Here is a 21,455-nt window from a genome sequence, read left to right as displayed (position 1 = left end):
CTTCTGACTTGGGTTAATTTTCAAGTGCCACCTTTATTAACATCCAAGGACACACCTTGTATTGGAAGAACAAACAGGTAGGCAGGGTGGGCTGGATCAGTTGATAAGAAATTAGATCACATCCTTGGAAAGAACTGGCATAGGACTGGAAGATGTAGAGTTAAGAAACTACAAGGGTTAAAAACTCCCTGATGGGGAGTTGTATACAGGCTTCTGAACAGTAGCCAGGATGTGAGATATAAATTTAAACAGGAAATAGAAAAGGCATGTAATACGGGCAATGTTACGATAGTCATGGAGGATTTCAATATGCTAGTATATAGGAAAGCCAGATTGGTGCTGGATTCTAAGAGGGAATTTGTAGAATTGTCGAGTTGGCTTTTTAGAGCAGCTTGTGGTTGAGCCCACTAGGGGAAAGACAATTCTAGATTGGCTGTCATGTAATAGACCAGATTAAATTAGGGAGTTTAAAGAAAAGGAGCCCTTGGGAGGTAGTGATCATAATGATAAAATTTACCCAGCAGTTTGAAAGGGAGAAAATAGATGTATCAGTATTGCAGTGGAGTAAAAGGCATTAGTGGCTTGAGCGAGGAGCTGGCTAAAGTTGATTGGCAGGGGACACTAGCAGGGATGGTAGTAGATTAGCAATGGCTGGAGTTTCTGGGAGCAATTCGGAAGGTGCAAATTGATGCATCCTAAAGAAGAAGAATTATTCTAAAGGGAGGATGAGGCAACTAGGTAACAAGGAATGTCAAAAGACAGTACGAAGGCAAAAATTAGCTTATAATATTGTCGAACTTGGAAATTAGAGAATTGGGAAGCTTTTTAAAAGCCAACAGAAGGCAACTTTTGTAAAAGAAAAAAAAACAACACACGAACCACATTTTTTTCCAGATATAAAAGAATAAGGGGTGAGAGTGGATTCTAGACCACTGGAGAGGTAGTAATGAGGGACAAAGAAATAGTGGATGAACCTGATAGACTGATGTCTGTGGAAGACACTAACAGAATGCCAGAAATTTGAGAGTTGGGGGCAGAAGTGAGTGTCATTACTATTACTAAGGAGAAGGTGTTTTGGGAAATGAAGATAAATAAGGCACCTGGATAGACCCCCCCCCCCCAGGTTTCTGAAAGAAGTAGCTGAAGATATTGTTAGTAATCATCTTTCAAGAATTACTGGATTCTGGAATGGTATAGGAGAACTAGAGAATTGCATATGCGTCTCTCCACTCTGAGTAGGGAGAAAAGCAAAAGAAAGGAAATTATAGACCAGTTAGCCTGACTTCAGTGGGAAGATGTTGGAGTCCATTACTAAGGATGACTTTCTAGTTACTTGGAGTCGCATAATAAAGTAAGCCAAAGTCAACGTGGTTTCCTTCGGGGGGGAAATCTTGCCTGACGTATCTGTTGGAATTCTTTGAGGAAGTAACAGGCAGGACAGTCAGTGGATGTTGTGTGCTTAGATTATCAGAAGGCCTTTGACAAGGTGCCACACATGGGGCTGCTTAACAAAATAAGAGCCCATGGTATTACAGGAAAAAAATCTAGAATGGATAAAAGACCGGCTGATTGGAGGATACAAAGTGTCAGAATAAAGAGGGCCTACTCTGGTTGGGTACTGAGGACTTGTGGTGTTCTGTAGAGCCCTGTATTGGGACTGCTTTTCTTCCATATTATATGTCAGTGATTTAGATGATGGAATTGATGGCTTTGTGGCTAAGTTTGCAGACAAGGGCAGATAGTGTTGAGGAAGCAGGGAGTCTGCAGAAGGACTTGGACAGATTGGGAGAATGGGCAAAGAAGTGGCAGATGAAATGTAGTGTCTGAAAATGTATGGTCATTCACTTGGGTAGAAGAAATAAAGGTATAGACTGTTTTCTAAGTGGGGAGAAAATTCAAAACCCAGAGGTACAAAAGGATTTGGGAGTCCTTGTGCAGGATTACCTAAAGGTTAACTTGCACGTTGAGCCAGTGGTAAGGAAGGCAAATGCAATTTTAGCATTCATTTCAATAGGACTAGAATATTAAAGTAAGGATGTAATGATGAGACTTTATAAAACATTGGTCAGACTGCACAAGGAGAATTGTGAGCAGTTTTTGGCCCCTTAGCTGAGAAAGGATACGCTGGCATTGGAGGGAGTCCAGGGGAGGTTTGTGAGAATGATTCCAGGATTGAAAGGCTTAACCTACGAGGAGTGTTTGACAGCACTTGGCCAGTACTCGCTGGAGTTCAGAAGAATTTTGGGGGGGGGGGGGCGGTGGTGGAGGAGGGTGGGAATCTTATTGAAACCTCCCGAATATTGAAAGGCCGAGATAGTGGATGTGGAGAGTGTAGGGCCAGAGGGTGTGGCCACTGAATAGAGGGACATTCATTTGGAACATAGGTGGGGAGCCTGAGGGTGATGCATGTGTGGAATTCATTGCCATAGATGGTTGTGGAGGCCATGTCATTGAGTATATTTAAAGCAGGGGCTGGCAGGTTCTTGGTTAGTCAGCATGTCAAAGGTTACAGGGATAAGGCAGGAGAATGGAGTTGATAAGGATAATAAATCAGCCATGATGGAATGGCTCAGCAGACTTGATGGGCTGAGTAGACTAATTCTTCTCTCATATCTTATTGTCTTATAATATGAAAACTTATTAATTAATTTACCAAATTAGTAATGGAAATGCCAAACTTTTATTATATTAAGTTCAAATACAATCACGTAAGTGGATAATTAGACACTTATGTATATAAAAAAAAAAAATGAATTCTGGTATCAATAAAAGAAATAGACATTTTCCCATGACCTATGAAATTGCAATGAGCGTTCAGGAAACCAGTAATTCTAATTAATGGGCTTTCAGTGCTGTTAATGTGGATAAGGTATAGGAGGGGAACCTTGTTAGTTACTTTAATTGGGTTGAACTTTCAGCATGATGCAAATCCATCTGTCATTATGTTGATAAATCAAAATGCATTGAATTTTTCGGGGATTAAAATATCACATGCAAAATTCAAATTGCATGCTCTGCTTTTCTGTGATGTACACCAAAGTGCAGGAGCCCTTTTTAGCATTGGATTTCATCTGCCACACTGGCACCATTCACTCAGCTCATCGGTGTGTGCTTGAAACCTCTCCATCTCCTTCATACTTGCAATCCCCCCTAATCTTTTCAGGGCACAGATTTGTAGGAGCAGAATGGGTCAAAGTTTAACCATATTCCAAATGTTATAAAATTTGTTATTTTGGAAACTAACTCAACTGAATCATGTAGAATTGTCTTGCCTCTTCCTACCTCTTTCTCCCCCCTCCCCAGCAGCATCTGCAGCCTTGTGGGGCCCATAAAACTTGGGTCTTCATTATAGTAGGCATCAGGCAGCACAGAGAAGGATGCAGTCAGTGACAACCCTTGGGCAGTGGATCCTAAATCCTACACCGACCCCAAAGCCCTTTTGACTGCTTGCTGCCATTGAAGGTCATTTGACTGCTTCTAAACAATGATCAGAGGCATTTTAAAATGATTGAAATATTCAGAAATTGTTTTAAAAAGTAAAATGCAAATTAATGCAAAACATGAGTGATATCAGTTCATTAATAAAGTGGAGGAGGGAAAAAATTGTATGTATGTACATTTCAATCCGGGTCAGTGATCCCATTCAGGTAACAGGTAGAATCTGAAGGGTTTGGTGCAAAGTGCTTCTGGGGCCTCATCTTCGACCTGACTCCAATGATGGTGTGAGAGGCAAATTATGCAGTCATTCAACTACAAAAGCACCATGCCAGCAGTCTGTTGGCAAAATGTTAGTATATTTAGATCAATTTTTACAACTCTTATTTGTCTGTTTAAAGACTTTAATTCTGTAACTTTGAATCTTGCATTCTTAAATGTGCCTGATGTTTGGCAATACTATAGCAGAAGTTGAAGTACCTGGATTTGGATACATTCTGGAGCAAGCTGGAATGAGGGCTTTAATAAATACTAATTACTGGATTTTATCATCCATCCCTAATGCACACAACAGAACACTCGCAGAGTTTTCTGATTTTGTAACAAGTGCAAGTATATTCATTTATGAAAGCTGAAAAAGATATTGACAGAGGTAGAACTTTTACAGAGAAAGAACAGGTAATGTGAAGCAGAAATTGATCCCTGGATTCTGTGGATGTCATGTGAATGCAGTTGTGAAGTTAAAATTCAAGCTGAATAGAGTTAAGTTGTTCTGTGTCCACCCCATTTAAATTTCACCTTGTCAGATTAACTTAAGTCCTTGACAATTTTCTCAGAAGGGAAGAGTATGTCCCTGTGCTTGCTGGCTGTCAGGATGTGCCCCCCCGCCCCCACACTATATTGCCTGAAGCCCCAATGCTTGAGACTGCACTGCCTGACTCCAGGGTATGAGAGCCCGATGAGGTTAGCTCTGTGCACCAGGCCTGAAAGCAGGCCGAGTCCAGAACACTTCAGTCCATAAGTATATTGGGAAGCTTTTTGGTCATTGAGGTTCTTTGTCACGAAGTGCATAACATGCTGCCTGTTACTTCTTGTCCATATCCTAGGGAATATGCAGGATTTTCCACAGTACCACATACACCTGCTCTACCCTATCAAAATAGACAGTTTAAGTGTTTACTTGATGGATACAAGCATGCAAAAGGAAATCTTAGACACAGATCCTAAAAATACACACCTTTATACATGTATGAGGTGGACAATATTTAACAATTGAAATATAACAAAGTACCAAAACATTAGTATTGGTTCTTGTATTCCTGGCCTTCTGAAATTCATATTTTGGTCAAGTATTCCTTGAAGCTTGTCTGTTGCATCTATATCCCTGGACTTAGTCACTTATGAAGGATTTTATCAAGTGCCTTTTGTATGACCAGTGTCTTTTCTAACAGAGCAAAACAAATTCCAGCAGTCATTAGGTTGGCCAGTGCAATGCGACAGGAGGAAGATAAAAATGCAATGAAAGGAAATGGACTGCAAAGTTTTTTCAAAAAGAAATTAATTCACTCAAATTCAAGTCATCGAACCAGACTTTCTTTATCAATTTCCTTTAATCATTTCTGTTTTTAACATTGCATTGTTTTAGGTTCCCATCTATGAGATGAGAAATGATGGCCACGATAATTTACTTGGGGCGTTGCTGATTGCTGGCCAGTTTGTGATCCCAGAGGTAAGCACGCAGCTTCTGATGAAATGAAGGGTCCAGTCTGGTTGACTTGGTAATTTGAAAACTGATATCTTTACTAATATGCATTACTGATTTTTGTGTTAAATTATTTAGGTTGGTCTCTACTTTCAACACAAGTTGTACAGAGGAAATCAAGTGACAAAAATAGATTCTGCAAGTTTTTCTGCATTTACCTCACCAAATATGCGGCCACTTGTCAATGCTGAAGTAGAAATTAAAGGTAAATGCATTTGTATAGCCCCAATTGTTTATCAAGTTTAAGTACTCTGTACATAATTTTTAAATATCATTCCATGAATATTGGGTGTGATTTAGTAATGGCATTATTTTTGCAAATGTGGAACACATAGAAAATCTTTGAATCGCTTATATTATGGATTTGCTGAATGCAAGTAGCTAATGTTAATAAACATTAAAGTAACTAACTTAAATACCTGCCATTTTTTTTAGTAACTGGCTGAGTAAACTAGACAGATAGTCCAAGTGCATGCTGCTTTTATTATTAGACAAAATGGACAAATTAAGCATATATTCATCGTGCAGGTATATATTTTTGAGTGTGTCCCATGATACTTTAATTATGACCTAATTCATATGAAATCTCAACTAGCCATCCATGACTAGTGCTTAATGTAAAGAAATATCTAGTTATGTTTTATCAAGTGGTTTCATGATACAAAACTCAACATTCGAGAGTGTAGTTCTCCAGGACTGAACCTCCAAGAGAATCTGCTGCTTACAGACTTTTCCTGATCCTCTTTCATTTCTCCTCTCAAGTTTTGTTTTTAAGAAGAGGAACTTTAGTTTATAACTTTTATATATTTATAAGTATGCAAACAGTTATTTAGCTGAGGAATTCACCTGGTATTAAGGTAGAAGTAAAGATGTAGTACATTAGAGTACACAGATATTATCTGGTGTTAGCAGGGATTCCTTTTTGGAACAGGGTAACTGCAGAATGTACACTGTGGCTATTTTGTTAGATACATAAGGTACCCAATAAAGTGTCCAGAGTGTAGATAGCATACTGCAAAAACAACTGCATTAGTCCTGTATTATGACCACAGCAAGATCTACTATAGATTTTGTCCTTGACAGTGGGTTCAAATAACCTCTCCAAGCAGGTATTAACCTCCATCAAATATGAGTACTTAGCAGTCTATGGAAATCAAAATGTATATTTTAACTTGATCTAATAGTTTTAAAAAAAAAAAGTCCCATCAGTGAAAGGAAATGTAAAACAAATCTTCAAGAAAGGGAAGATAAATAAGAAATTGTTATCACTAACACATGCAGGGGAGTTATCTGAATTTAAAATAAATGCAGATATTAACAGAACTAAATGCTAAAACTGAAAAGTAACACTGATGATGGAAATCTGAAATTGAGCATGTGCTGTCTGAACAGCTGTACATGTGGAGCGAAGCAAATAATATTTCGGGGCAATGATTTGATGACAGGTCATTAACTTGAAATATCAATTGGTTCCCTTTGTTCAGAGGCTGCTTGTTGTGCTAAGTGTCCTGAATTTTTCAGTAAATGCTGTGAACTATGAGCAGAAGGGTGGAGTACAGAAGATTTGTGTTGGATTCTATGCAAAGCTACAGCAGACATTAACCTCTTGTTTTTGGATTTTTCCTATACTTGTCCCACAGTTATGGACTGCTGCTATGATTGCAGAGTTGGCAGTTTTTAATTGCAACTCTAAACCCTTCCTTCCCTCCTCATAAATTAAGCCAGTGTAATATTTTTACTTTAATATTTATGTTTGTGGTCTTCTGCTGTTGTAGCCCATCCACTTTAAGGTTCAACATGTTGAGTGTTCAGAGATGCATTTCTGCACGACACTGTTATAATGTGTGATTATCTGAGTTACTGTCACCTTCCTATCAGCTTGAAGCAGTCTAGCCATTTTCTGACCTCTCTCATTAACAAGGCATTTTCACCCACAGAACTTCCGCTCACTGGAGGTTTTTTGTTTCTCGCACCATTCTCTGTAAATTCTTGAGACTTGTGCGTGAAAATCCCAGGAGATCAGTTTCTAAGATACTTGAACCACCCCGTCTGATACTAACAGTCATTCCACAGTCAAAGTCACTTGGATCACGTTTCCCATTCTGATGCTTGGTCTGAACAACAACTGAACTTCTTGACGTGTCTGCATGCTTTTAAGCATTAGTTGCTGCAATGTGATTGGTCAATTAGATATTTGCATTAATAAGCAGATGTACCTAATAAAGTGACCCCTGAATGTATATGGAACCAGTATGAAACTGGTTATGACACTTAGAAATACTATGCTGAGCTAGATAGAAAAAATATCCTCTTCATGCCCTCAGCATTTCAAAACAATTTGTTCAAAGTCAGTGGAAAGAAGCAATTCTAAATCTTATTCATTTCCCTTAAAAAATCAATGTAGTTACTTTCTCTTTTCTGTGTAATGCCTTATTATTAAGCTACTTATTTTGTCACGTTGCTGACAAATTGATTATCAAATTTGAAGGCTGAGAAGACCACAATTAAATTATAATCCCAAACTTTGTATCATAAGATTTATTTGTTTGAATCAGTTTTGCCAGATTTTTTAAATCTTGGCCACCATTGAATTTGTAATTATCTCCCTTGCTACTCTCCACCCCAACATTCCAAAAAGTGTCTGTTTCCTTCTCCTTAAAATTGTGAATCGGTGAACAATGTGGAATTATGGATTGCCACCTGTGGCAGAAAATTAAATCTCTTATTTGTTTTGTTCTCTAGGAGGCTTCCTGTTTTCAAAAATGAGGAGTCAAATACTACCAATACATTCAATCTCCTTGGCAGCAAACTGCTTCTATTTTTTTGTTTAAAGCAATTCACAAATTAAAGATAAAAAGCAGAGATCTTAAACTTGTGCACTGAAATCATTAGCGAACAGAATTACAATGACATTTATTTCAAAGCTTTATTTAGAAGGCATGGTTTAGGTAATCTCTTGTAATTGTGATCAAATTAAGTATGTTCTGTAATTGGGTAAAATCCTAGAATTCGCATTTCTTTGCTATCAGAGATGATTGTCACAAAATAGCTTAATGGTAAGCTCAGAAATTGGGAAATTGCTTTCTGAACTCTCCACTCTGGAAATTGCACTAGCACATAATTCACCAAAAGTCTTGCCATTGAAATACATGGACCTTGTGTAACCTGTAGTATCGAAACCCACTGAGTGTGCCAAAAGATGTTTAGATTTGTAATTTCTCAATGACTAGGTGCTTTGTCTATTAGTAACTGTTCTTTTTGGCCATAGAAGTTATGTATCACTTGTCACATTTTAATTATTATTGGCAACTTGAAAAAGTGAAGTACATTTTTAATAACTCCCTCTCTATATCTCTCCTCCTCTCTCCTTTTATTTCACTTTCTATATGATTTAGCTTTAGCTTACTTATTCCAAGTTCCACCTCCTGGTTGAGTCTAATTCTTAAGGCTAATGTCTCAGCAACAAATATACAACTTAGTTTTAATTCCTCCCAGGTCTGATACAGAGTGCTGTAGCAAAATGGATTCTCAATAAATTCTAATGCAAAAGCCAATAGTCTGTAGCAAATTAGTGTGTAATGAATGGCTTGAGCATATTATAAAATCCAAAGTTTTATTTATACTCAAACATTTCTACTTCTTTGATTTGCTATTCATGGATTACTTTCATAGTATTATAAGCTTGGGTCTATCACAAACTTGTGCCTAGCCCTTCTCATAAACGGGATTCTGCTGATGCTGGAAACCTGGAGTAACGCACACACAGTGCTGGAGGAAGTCAACAAGTCAGGCAACATCTATGGAGAGGAATAAAAAGCCATGGGCCAAAACATCAGCGCTTTAGGACTGGAAAGGAAGGAGGAAACACCAGGATAAAAAGGTGGGGGGAGGGGATGGGTGAAGCCAGGTGGGTTTGAAAGGTAGAGGGCTGGAGAAGGAATCTGATAGAGGAGAATTGACCATGGGAGAAAGGGAAGGAGGGGCACCAGGGGAGTTGATTGGCAGGTTGATGAAAGGGTTAAGAGGCTAGAGTGTGGAAAAGAGGGGGAAAGAGAAAGAGTTACCGGAAGGAGAAAGCTATGTTCGTGCCTTCAGGTTGGAGGCTTCCTAGACAGGATATATCCTTCCTGATGCAAGGAGACCAGAACTGCAAGCAGTACTCTGGATGTGGCCTCATCAGTACCATATTCAGTTGTCGCATAACCTCCCTGCTCTTAAATTCAATCCCTCCAGCAATGAAGGCCAACATTCCATTTGCCTTCTTGATAGCCTGCTGTACTTGCAAACCAACCTCTTCACGATTCATGCACAGACACTCCCAAGTCGTTCTGCACAGCAGCATGCTGCAATTTATTTTTATCATTTAAATTATAATCTGATCTTCCACTTCTCCTTCCAGAGTGGATGACCTTGCATTTATCAACATTGTACTCTGTCTGCCAGACTGTTGCCCACTCACTTAACCTATCTATATATCTCTCTGCAAACTCTCTGTATCCTCTGTGCAATTTGCTTTTCCACTCAATTTAGTGTCACCAGCAAACTTAGATGCACTACACCCAGTCCCTCTTCCAAATCGTTAATGTATATCGTGAACAGTTGCGGGCCCAGCACCGACCCCGCAGTACGCTGCTCACCACTGATTGCCAACCAGAGTAACACCCATGTATCGCAACTCTCTGGTTTCTATTAGTTAGCAATCCTCAATACATCACCCCCAACTCAATGCATCCTTATCTAATGGATAAGTCTTTTATGTGACACCTTATTGAACACTTTCTTGGAAATCCAAGTAAATAACATCCGTCTGTTCCTCTCTATCCACTGTTCATTATATCCTCAAAGAACTCCAGTAAGTTTGTCAAACAGGACCTTCCTTTGCTGAATCCATGCTGTGGCTGCATGATTGATCCATTTCTTTTCAGATGCCTCTCGATTTCTTCTTTTATGATACCAAAATGATAGCATTTTCCCAACTACAGATGTTAAACTAACTGGCCTATAGTTACCTGCCTTTAGTCTACCTCTGTTTTTGAACAGTGACATGATAGTCACCTTCTTCCAATCTGACGGGACCTGCCCAGATTCAAAAGAATTTTGGCAGGTTGACTCTGTGTTTAAGAAGGCATACGATGCATTGGCCTTCGTCAATCGTGGGATTGAGTTTAAGAGCCGAGAGGTAATGTTGCAGCTGTATAGGACCTTAGTGAGACTGGAGTACTGTGTTCAATTCTGGTCACCTCACTATAAGAAGGACGTGGAAACCATCGAAAGGATGCAGAGGAGATTTACAAGGATGTTGCCTGGATTGGGGCGCATGCCTTATGAGGATAGGTTGAGTGAACTCGGCCTTTTCTCCTTGGAGCGATGGAGGATGAGAGGTGACTTGATAGAGGTGTACAGGATAATGAGAGGCATTGATCGTGTGGATAGTCAGAGGCTTTTCCCCACGGCTGAAATAGCTAGCACGAGAGGGCATAGTTTTAAGGTGCTTGGAAGTAGGTACAGAGGAGATATCAGGGGTAAGTTTTTTATGCAGAGAATGGTGAGTGCGTGGAATGGGCTGCCAGCGGCGGTGGTGGAAACAATAGGGTCTTTTAAGAGACTCCTGGATGGCTACATGGAGGTAAGAAAAATAGAGGGCTATGGGTAAAGCCTGGGTAGTTCTAAGGTAGGGACCTGTTTGGCACAGCTTTGTGGGCCGAAGGGCCTGTATTGTGCTGTAGGTTTTCTATGTCTCTAACTTATCACCAAGGCCTCAACTATAACCTTTGCCATTTCTTTCAGCACCCTGGGATGTATTCCATCAGGACCAGGTGATTGGTCTATCTTTAGGCCCACAAGTTTGCTCAGCACCACCTCTTTAGTGATAGCTACTGTATCGAGGTCCTCACCTGGAAGTACTGTTTGGGAATGGAGGTGAATGGGCAGGTGTAGCATTTGTTACTTGCAAGGATGTGTACCAGCAGGGAGATTAGTGGGGATGGACAAATAGAGGAAGTGATTGTTCCCCATGGAAACCAGAGAGTTGGGGGGGGGGGGGGGGAAGAAAGAGATTAAAAAATCACCAGAAGTGGAATTTCCTGGTGGTCAACCATTGTAATTCCAACTTGCATTCCCATTCTGACATGTTGGTCCATGGCTGCTGCTTTTGCCATTGATGAGGTCATTCTCCAGTTGGAGGAGCAATGCCTCATTCTGTCTAGGTAGCCTGTCTAGGTGACCTATCCATTGGAGTTGGTGTGTCTTAATTGTGGTGGGAATGCTGTTGATGTTGGTCCTTTCCAGTACGCTGGTGTTACTGGGTCTGTCCTTCCAGCTGATCCTCAGTCTTGAGGTTCTTTGGCATTGTTTCAGGTCTTTCAGTTGTCTACTGTCGGTGGTCCATGATTCAGTACTATTGGAAGGACAAATGCTCTATAGATCAAATAATAGACTTGCAGTTGTTTGGATTCACTCAATGGAATCTGATGTATGAATATCTAATACAATGTACATGCAGTAATACCCATATACCTGGGTTATCCATCATGCTAAAATCAGGATGGTTTTCAATACCTCCAGAATTTCCTATCTCTTTATCTACTTGAGACTCATCTCACAGCATAGTTTCACAAAACTCAGCTTTGCCTTTTAGGAAGCTTTTGCTTGACTAAAATTTGTCTTTATCCCTTTGAGAAAGGGGACCAAACACTTCCCTGTAACATGCCTGATAATATGGTTGGCACAACAAAGGTTGCACTCTTGAAAGGAAATGATCAACGCCACCTCTTGGTCAGCTGAACAATCAAAACAGTCCCATATTAATTTGTCTATCATGTTTAAAATGTAATATTTCAAGTACTGTAATAGTCTTTCCAAATGAGGTAATGGATAAATAATCTAATGTGTTAACAATCTTCAACTGCCTATGTTCAATGTTTCAATGCCAAGTGCTTGTAACTTGTGTGGAGAGGAACTTCCTCCTCTGTTCTCTAACAATGTTTAACTGTGACTCAGAACATCACCCTTGTACTTTTTTCAAAGCCATTCACTTCCTTTTGAAAATTTTGTCACGATCCCCCCTCACCAGGAACTAGAATAAAACAATTCAAACACAGAATGTTTTTGGAACTTCCTGTAGCTATAATCCCTTTGGCTTGAGCTGAGTTGAAAGTAAAGGGCCAAAGGTGAAAAGACGGACTTTCTGAAATAACCTAATTTGATTTAATTGTATTTTTTTCAAATTCCTTTCTTTAAACATGCTGTACTCTCCATGGAATAGAAATCAGTTTTATTAAACTGCAGTGAAATTGTTTGTTTCCTATAGTCAACTGGGATGATGTTTGGAGACCACGGTCAACTAAGAAATTTAGAGTTCACACTAACATGAATCGAAATGTGGGATTGTTACGACTCTTTCCTGGAATCACTGCTGCCACGGTAACTGCCCTATTCTTGATGAATTAGCTAAAGACTCTTTTGATGGTCAAAGTAAAACATTAATTACTGATAAGAATATTGAATGGAAAAATTGTATATGTATAGTGGTATTTCCATAGGCGTAATGGTGGTAACATTTATAAATTATCTGGTATGTTGGTAATATCAAGGTAAGGTATGAAATTCAACACCAAATTAATTCCTGGGAATATAAGGACACTAACAGATGCCTATGCAAGTGGATGGGCTGACAGATTTGCAATATTTACTAACAAAATGGATAAGCTTTCAGCTTTGGGTCAAATTGCTTTTTGAAGTTATTGTGGAACTTGCTGAAAACAAGTTGATGTGAATAGATGTTGGAAATTTGAAACGAAAAGTAGAAGATGCTGGAAGCATTCAGTCAGCGGCATCTACAAAAATAGAAAGTCAATGCTTCAGATTGATCCTTGTCTTTTCTGTTTAACTTACACTTGCATTATGATGTTGAAAAGCAGCTGATATTTTAGTTTCAAGATTTGTAAGTTGGGCGATACTGTATTGATCCCAAAGGAAATTACAGTGTCACAGTAGCATTACAAGTGCACAGGTATAAATATTAGAAGAGAAGTAGAAAGAATTTAAAAAGTTGCCACAAACAGTCTAACATGAGGTGGGGGGGGGTGGCGTCATCACTTTTCTGACTATAGATTGACTCTTAATAGAGCCAAATGGCCGAGGGTAAGAATGACCTCGTATAGTGCTCTTTGGAGCAGTGCGGTTGTCTTTGTTTCTTGCTAAAAGTGCTGCTCTGTTCAACCAAGGTGGCATGCAGAGGGTGGGATACATTGTCCAGAATGGCCAGGATTTTCTGTTGGGTCCTTTGTTCTTCCACAGCCTCCAGTGTGTCCAGTTTGACTCCTCTAAGGCAGCCATCCTTTCTAATCAGTTTATTGAGCCTGTTGCTATTAGCTGTCTTGATGCCGTTGTCCCTGCACACTACTGCTTAGAAGATTCTACTGGCAGCAACTGACTGGTAGAACATGTGAAGGAGAGCCCTCCATACTCTAAAGGATCTCAGTCTCCTCAGGAAGTAGAAGCAGTGTTATTCAAAGACTCTGGTATTGTTTTATACAGCCAAAAACATGTTAAAAATTAATTAGACATTTTTAAATAGATTCTGTCCCGCAGCACTGTGGACAGAATTATTGCAATAGAGCCAACTCCATCTAAGATTCTTTCTCGTTGAGATTTTATTGAGCTAGGTTCTTTCCTGCACCCAGTAGCAAGTTACATAATCTCCATTGGCTTAGACCTGGGGAAAATCTTTCTTTCTAAATTTAATACCCTTTTGATGCATGGAGAACTTAATGAAGTGGGGATGGATTTTTATGTTAAAAACTCTGTTAAGAGTGGGAGGGTTAATCCTGGGCACTTCAAGTAAGGCAGGAGTTTGGATCAGTACCTGGGTCTCTGTTTCCCAGTACAAGCAGAATTTGACCCAATTTCATTTGAGGAATGGGATTGGATGAAAGGCTTATTCTTATCTGTTTCCACCGCCCCGCCCCCCCCATTGAATTTGTGGACTGTCAGATACCTGGGGGATGGTCTCATGGGTACTTGGAAATTCCAAGTGGCTATCAGACATTGTTGGGTGAAGAGGTAGCATGAGTTGCGACATTTCAGCTACATAATGGTCGGAATTGTTTCTCTGCCCACCCCTTAACTTTTTGGATAAATTAATTTTCGCACATTAATCTTTGACGATTCCACCTCCTAGTGGGTGTAGCGTGATTATAGTATGGTCATAAGCATTTAATGCAAGTTGGCCCTCCAATCGTTTGAATGAGCTCATATTAGGGAACTAGATGCCATTCCATCACCCAAAATGACAAAGCTGGAACTTGTGTTAAAGAAATGTAGGTATTTTAAATCTATGGATGCCATCCAATTTTCATTTACAACATTTTGAAGATAGTCAGATCACTGTTTTCTTCAAATGTTCCCACCATAGTTATGGGAAAGAAAGTTTGGATGTTCAGTATGCAGTTTACTGCTTTCCATAAAAGGTACATTTCTAGGCCATCCAGACATTACTTAGCATTTATTCAATAGTTCCATTTAATATCTGAGAATGTATACAATATACAACCTGAAATTCTTGCTCTTCGCAGACTTCCATGAAACAGAAGAGTGCCCCAAAGAATGAGTGACAGTAAAAATGTTAGAACCTCAAAAGCCCTCCCCACTCCCCCTCCCACGCATAAGCAGCAGCAAATCAACGACCCTCCCCCACCTCCCTAACAAAAAAAAACAACTCACTGATCACGATGTTAAAGTCTACTGCTCTTACCCCCCCCCACCAAGTTCTCCAACGTGAGAATCAGCAGCAACCCCTTCCCCACCAACAAAAGTGAGCAATTTGCCAAGTACAGAGACCTCCGACAGCCGATCTGCTGTTCACAATACTTGTATTGGTATAGTTGAGTGCATTCTTTCAGATCCTATTGAGAAGGATGTGTGGAATCTTCTTGGATGCCAGTTCTGAACAATAATTCAGAGTATGATGTAGATTATAGGATTAGCTGTTTATTAAGAGGAAAGGAGCAAATTTACTTCGATGGTGTGTAATTCTGCTTTCAAGAAATACATTAGTGGATAAGAGGAAAATTTAAGTTTTTGTAATGGTTAAGAGCTAATAAAAAAATGTATTAAATTTGTGAGCTTTGCTGGCATTTGTTTACAGGTAAGAGCCTTTTTGCAACCACCAATGGAAGGTATTGTGCTGGAGTCTTATGGAACAGGCAATGCTCCAGATAATCGTCCAGATATGTTGGAGGAACTCAAGAAAGCTGTAGATCGTGGAGTCCTGATAATAAACTGCACTCAGTGCTTGCGAGGTTCTGTTACTGAGTCATATGCCACAGGAAAGGTTAGTTGCTGATCTAATTAAAAATTTGTGCAAAGTTTTCTCAAGAATTTTTTGTTTATTCTAATGGATGGATTAACAATGCCTGAGGAACACTGGAGTAGATATTCTTCCCCATTGATCAAGGAATATCATAATTTGTTAATTTGTTGAATTAGAAAATGCTTCTCGGTATTATGTGTGTGTGTGTGTGTGTGTGGGTGTATATATATGTGTGTATGTATGTATATATGTATATATATATTATTGTGTGTAATTATTTTTTTTGAAGTGAAATGAATAGATTTTCTGAGGTTATCACTACCAATTTTCCAAGTCTGGCCTCCATTTTCTGCTGCCACCTTCAGGTATATCAGTGCATAAAAACAGGAAGGTGCAACTGCAGATCCTGTATCAAGTGAGGCTTTTTGGGTGGAAACGTACAACTGTAGCAGAAACAAGAGGCTTTTGTTGTCTGCCGGTAAATTCACAGTTAGTTGCAGGAATTTGTTCTTTTGCAAAATCTCCTGCTAGTTTCGAGAAGTAGCATGACTGTTGACCCCTGGGAACAAAGGCAGTTGGGATAAGTGTAACTCTGCTTGCTTACATAGTCATAGTCATACTTTATTGATCCCGGGGGAAATTGGTTTTCGTTACAGTTGCACCATAAAATAATTAAATAGTAATAAAACCATAAATAATTCTGTAGTAATATGTAAATTATGCCAGGAAATAAGTCCAGGACCAGCCTATTGGCTCAGGGTGTCTGACTCTCCAAGGAAGGAGTTGTAAAGTTTGATGGTCACAGGCAGGAATGACTTCCTATGACGCTCTGTGTTGCATCTTGGTGGAATGAGTCTCTGGCTGAATGTACTCCTGTGCCCAACCAGTACATTATGTAGTGGATGGGAGACGTTGTCCAAGATGGCATGCAACTTGGGCAGCATCCTCTTTTCAGACACTACCGTCAGAGAGTCCGGTTCCATCCCCACAACATCACTGGCCTTACGAATGAGTTTGTTGATTCTGTTGGTGTCTGCTACCCTCAGCCTGTTGCCCCAGCATACAACAGCAAGCATGATCACACTGGCCACCACAGACTCGTAGAACATCCTCAGCATCGTCCAGCAGATGTTAAAGGACCTCAGTCTCCTCAGGAAATGGAGACGGCTCCGATCCTTCTTGTAGACAGCCTCAGTGTTCTTTGACCAGTCCAGTTTATTGTCAATTTGTATCCCCAGGTATTTGTAATCCTCCACCATGTCCACACTGACCCCCTGGATGGAAACAGAGGTCACCGGTACCTTAGCTCTCCTCAGGTCTACCACCAGCTCCTTAGTCTTTTTCACATTAAGCTGCAGATAATTCTGCTGACACCATGTGACAAAGTTTCCTACCGTAGCCCTGTACTCAGTCTCATCTCCCCTGCTGATGCATCCAACTATGGCAGAGTCATCAGAAAACTTCTGAAGATGACAAGACTCTGTGCCCTAGTTGAAGTCCACCACCCTTCAGTTCCTACCAAATGGCTGAAGTTTTTACACATGGATTCAGGAGGAGCACGACCATTTAGTTGAGAATTGTTCTTTAAAACAACAACAAACAAACATCTGGGTTAATTTAACTGAGTTTTCAATAATCTCTCAAGTTGCTATTATTTATGCACCTCTTTTTAGTACACAGGCATATCATGTACAGAATATATTTCACTGTGGAATTGCAGTCCATTCCTATATTCCAATTTGCATAGTACAAGTGATTAGATACCTGAAAATGTAATGCCTTAACTAATGGTCTAAAGGCCGCAAGATGTGGAAAAGCATAGATTGTTGCAAATTTGATAGTTGGACATGTATATATTTTTTTTCCTGATTTCGCTTCAAGAGATGAAATGATGCATCAGTTAATCCAAACAGAAAATCTGTAGATGCTGGAGATCCAAGCAACACAAAAGACTGCTGGAGGTACTCAGCAGGCCAGGCAGCATCTATGGAAAAGAGTAAACAGTTGACATTTCAGATGAAACCCTCCAGGACTGGAAAGGATGGAGAAGTCAGTAAGAAGGTCGGGGGACAGCATGAAGAAATAGAAGGTAGTAGGGTGATAGGTGAAATCGAAGGAAATGAAGGGCTGGAGAAGGGAGAATCTGATGGGAGAGGGTTGAAGATCATGGGAGAAGGGAAAGGAGCACCAGAGTGAAGTGATGGACAGGTAAGGATATAAGGTGAGAGAGGGTCACATCTACCCTTAAACCACCTCCCTCACCACCACTCAGGGCTCCAAACAGTCGTTCCAGGTGAGATAACACTTCACCCTTGAGTCTGGGATCATCTGCTGTATCCGGTATTCCTGGTGAGACCCAGCATAGATTGGGAGATGGCTTTGCCAAGTTTCCAATGTTCTGTCTGCCCAGAAAAAGCAGGATCTCCCTGTAGCCACTCATTTTAATTTTACTTCCCTTTCTAACATGTCAGTCCACGGCCGCCTCTACTGCCACAATGAGGCCACACTCGGGTTGGAGGAGCAACACCTTGTATTCCATCTGGGTAGCCTCCAACTTGATGAAATGATCATAGATTTCTTAAATTTCCAGTAATTTTCCCCCATCCCCACCCCCCAATCCTTCACTATTCCTGTTTCCCTCACCTTGTCTCCTTTCCTGCCCATTACCTCCTTCTGTTGCCTTTCTTCCATGGTCTTCTATCCTCTCCTATCAAGGTCCCCCTCCTCCAGCCCTTTATCTTTCACCAATCAATTTTCCAGCTTTTTACTTCACCCCTCCCCCTCTTCCGATTTCACTACCTTGAGCTTCTGCCCTGCTCTCCCCACCTCCATCTTCTTGCTGTGACTTCTACCCTTCCTTTCCAGTCCTAAAGAAGTTCTCGGCCCGAAATGTCGTCTCTTTACTTTTTTTTACATAGCACCTGCATGGCTTGCTGAGTTCCTCTAGCATTTTGCATGTGTTGTATAAATCAATCCAAATGCTTTTTATCAGAATTGTTAATCATTAGCTCACTCAAAATGAAAGGAGCATTCAGTAATCTGCCAATTAAGATGCAAGAGTAAAAATAGAATGTACTTCTGCTGCCGACTAACCTGGTAATTTAGTGATGGCCAGTTGAATAGTTTGTTTTCCTTGCATCTATTTTACTATTGTCTTCTAAACGCATTAAGTACTTATTCTAGATGATTTCAAACAAGATGCAATAAAGAACTAATTTCAAAATGATACCAAAATCAGTTCAACTTGTACAATATTTTGAATTGGTTATTATAACAGTAAATTATGTTCTAAATATTGAGTCAAATTTGGCTTTGATTGCAAACTAACCACTCAGAATAATTCAGTCATGTTCAAGGTAAATTCATTATCAAAGTACCTATACAGTATGTCACCATATACAACTCTGAGAATCATTTCTTGCAGGCATACTCAATAAATCCATAGTAGAATCAATTAGAGACAGCACCAAGTCCAGAAGACAGTAAACTGCAAATGCAGAAAGAAAAGTGGTAGTAATTAAAAAAAAAGGCAATAAATATCAAGAACATGTGACGAAGAGTCCTTGAAAGTGAGCCTATAGGTATGGAAACATTTCGATGATGGGGCAAATGATCCTTTGGTTCAAGAGCCTGATGGTTGAGGGGTAATGACTGTTCCTGAACCTGGCGGTGACCCCTAAGGCTTCAGTACCACCTTCCTGATGACAGCAGCGAGGAGGGAGCGTGACCTGGGTGGTTCTGCTTTCCTGTGACAACAGTTCATGTAGATGTACTCAATGGTGGGGAGAGCTTTATCCATGATGGACTGGGCGGTATGCACTACATGTGTAGGATTTTTCACTGAGTGACGTTGATGTTTCTTTACCAAGCTGTGATGTAGTCAGTCGCTATACTCTGCATGACACATCAATAGAAGTTTGTCAAAGTTTTTAGGTGTCATACCAAATCTTGTTTAAATTTTGGATGTCAGCTGAATGCATATTCTGAATGTATAATTCCATGACATTTAAATTTCAGGCTCTAGCTGATGTGGGGCTTATTTCTGGCTGTGATATGACACCTGAAGCTGCTTTATCAAAATTGTCTTATGTACTGGGCAAGACTGAACTGAGCATTGAAGAAAAGCGCAAGGTAATGTATAGCAATGAATTGTGTAGCATTTACAATCTTCCTAGTATAATGTTCTTGCACAATTCCAGCAATCTGAATTTGAAGCTGCACTGGGAGTGGAGAGAATGATTGCATCCTCGCTAAAGGATTGCCACAATCTTAGTGCTTCACCGAAAGAATGGTCAGTGTCCCATTGGCTGAATTATTTCCATTTCATTCCTATGATGAAATTTATTGTCTTTTATTGGGATGTTCTGAACAATTTGACAAGTTAGGAATTTGGCATACCGTACCTATTCACACACAACTACTCAGGGTACTGGAACATAAATACACTGTCTCTTTAAGGGACTTGTGTGATATTGAGGAGCGCCACAGTGTAGTGGTTAACATGACTCTGTTATAGTTCAGGTCATCAGAGATCAATTCTGGCACGGTTGGTAAGGAATTTGTACTTTCTCCCTGCGACCATGTGGGTTTCCTCTGGGTGCTTGGTTTCCTCCTACAGTCCAAAGACATACCAATTAATTGAATGAATGAAATTTATTTCGGTCAGTACAGACATAACAAAAAGCATCATTTTCAACGATGATTTCATAGGACAAAATTACAACAAAAAAAACATAGATATTCTTTAAAACAGACCGAAAATTAGTAACTTAATTGATCTTTGTAAATTATCTTGTGATTAGGTTAGGGTTAAGTAGGTAGGTTGCTGGGTGGCATGGCTTGTTGGGCCAGAAGAGCCAGATCCACGGTTTACTCAATAAATAATACCCTGGATTTTCTTAAAATGGTTTAATGGCAACATGTGCTTGCAAATCTAAAACATAGTAAATAGCCTCAAGAAGTTTCGTGGAAGCGCAATGAAACAATATTTGACTCCGATTTTTGGAACAGCAGGAGTCGGAACAAAGGTGGGTTTTAAGAAGACATGGTAGAGCTTGGAGGAGGGATTCTCGGAGGCTTACATCACCGGCATCAGAAGCCACAAATGCCTGTCTAGAGCAGTTGCATTTGATTAACGTGACTGGGGTGTTGTAGGGCAGAGGAGAATACGAGTGAAAGGCAAACTCATGAGGAATTGGTAAAATAAGAATGAGAGTTTAAAAAAATAATGTACTGGGAACAAAGGTAATTAACATATGAGGTTGATGTGTGAATATGCTTTGGTAGGCTTGGAAACTGCCAGCAGAGGTAATGAAAGAAGAATGTTCTGTATTACTAGCTGGAAATATTTAACCATGTTATGAAGGTTAAATTTTACTTGGTTGATCTTTTCTGTGTAGCAGTTAATCTTTGCAACACCTGCTGTAAATTGAGCTTCAATTCCTGCCATTGTCGGTAGGGATTTTGTATTTCTCCCTATGTCTGCATGGGTTACTTCTGGGTGCTCTGATTTCTCCCATGTTCCAAAGATGTATGGTACTGTGCACAAGTCTTCGGCACACGTGTATAGCCAGGGTGCCCAAGACTTTTCAACAGTACTGTATTTGCCAACGTGGAGTGGAGAGTGAGTCTGTAAATCTGGCGGGAGCAAAGGATGTTGGGAATGGTGAATGTAGAGTGCCAAAGGTGAGGTGTGGGACAGGTGGCAGAGGAGTGCCAGGAAAGGGGGTGGCATGGGTGCAGACAACGCCAGCACTGAGACACCAGGAAAAATCATTTGATGCCAAACAGTTGGTATATCGATAATTGCAGAATGTTTCTCTGGTACTTCCTGCTCCCTCCACTCTCAATGATGCTTTCCTTCTCCCTGCCCTCTTCCCACTCAGTCCACAATGGGCATCCATATCAGAATCTGGTTCATCATCACTTGCGTGTCATGAAATTTGT

General features: G+C 40.1%; 1 protein-coding gene across 4 annotated transcripts in view; it reads left to right on the top strand.

The window, feature by feature from the left end:
- Nucleotides 1–21,455, top strand: part of aspg (asparaginase homolog (S. cerevisiae)) — an 85,550-nt gene that overhangs the window by 34,138 nt on the left and 29,957 nt on the right. For all 4 annotated transcript variants that reach the window (XM_072269719.1, XM_072269725.1, XM_072269711.1 and 1 more), the window contains exons 6-10: nt 5,081–5,164; nt 5,276–5,402; nt 12,507–12,619; nt 15,345–15,530; nt 19,527–19,640. In XM_072269719.1, coding sequence (XP_072125820.1) covers nt 5,081–5,164; nt 5,276–5,402; nt 12,507–12,619; nt 15,345–15,530; nt 19,527–19,640 — 624 coding nt within the window. The remainder of the gene's footprint in view (nt 1–5,080; nt 5,165–5,275; nt 5,403–12,506; nt 12,620–15,344; nt 15,531–19,526; nt 19,641–21,455) is intronic.

This window comes from Mobula birostris, chromosome 1 (genome assembly GCF_030028105.1).
Source record: "Mobula birostris isolate sMobBir1 chromosome 1, sMobBir1.hap1, whole genome shotgun sequence".
NCBI lineage: Eukaryota > Metazoa > Chordata > Chondrichthyes > Myliobatiformes > Myliobatidae > Mobula > Mobula birostris.
This window is presented reverse-complemented; position numbering and strand designations above follow the sequence as displayed.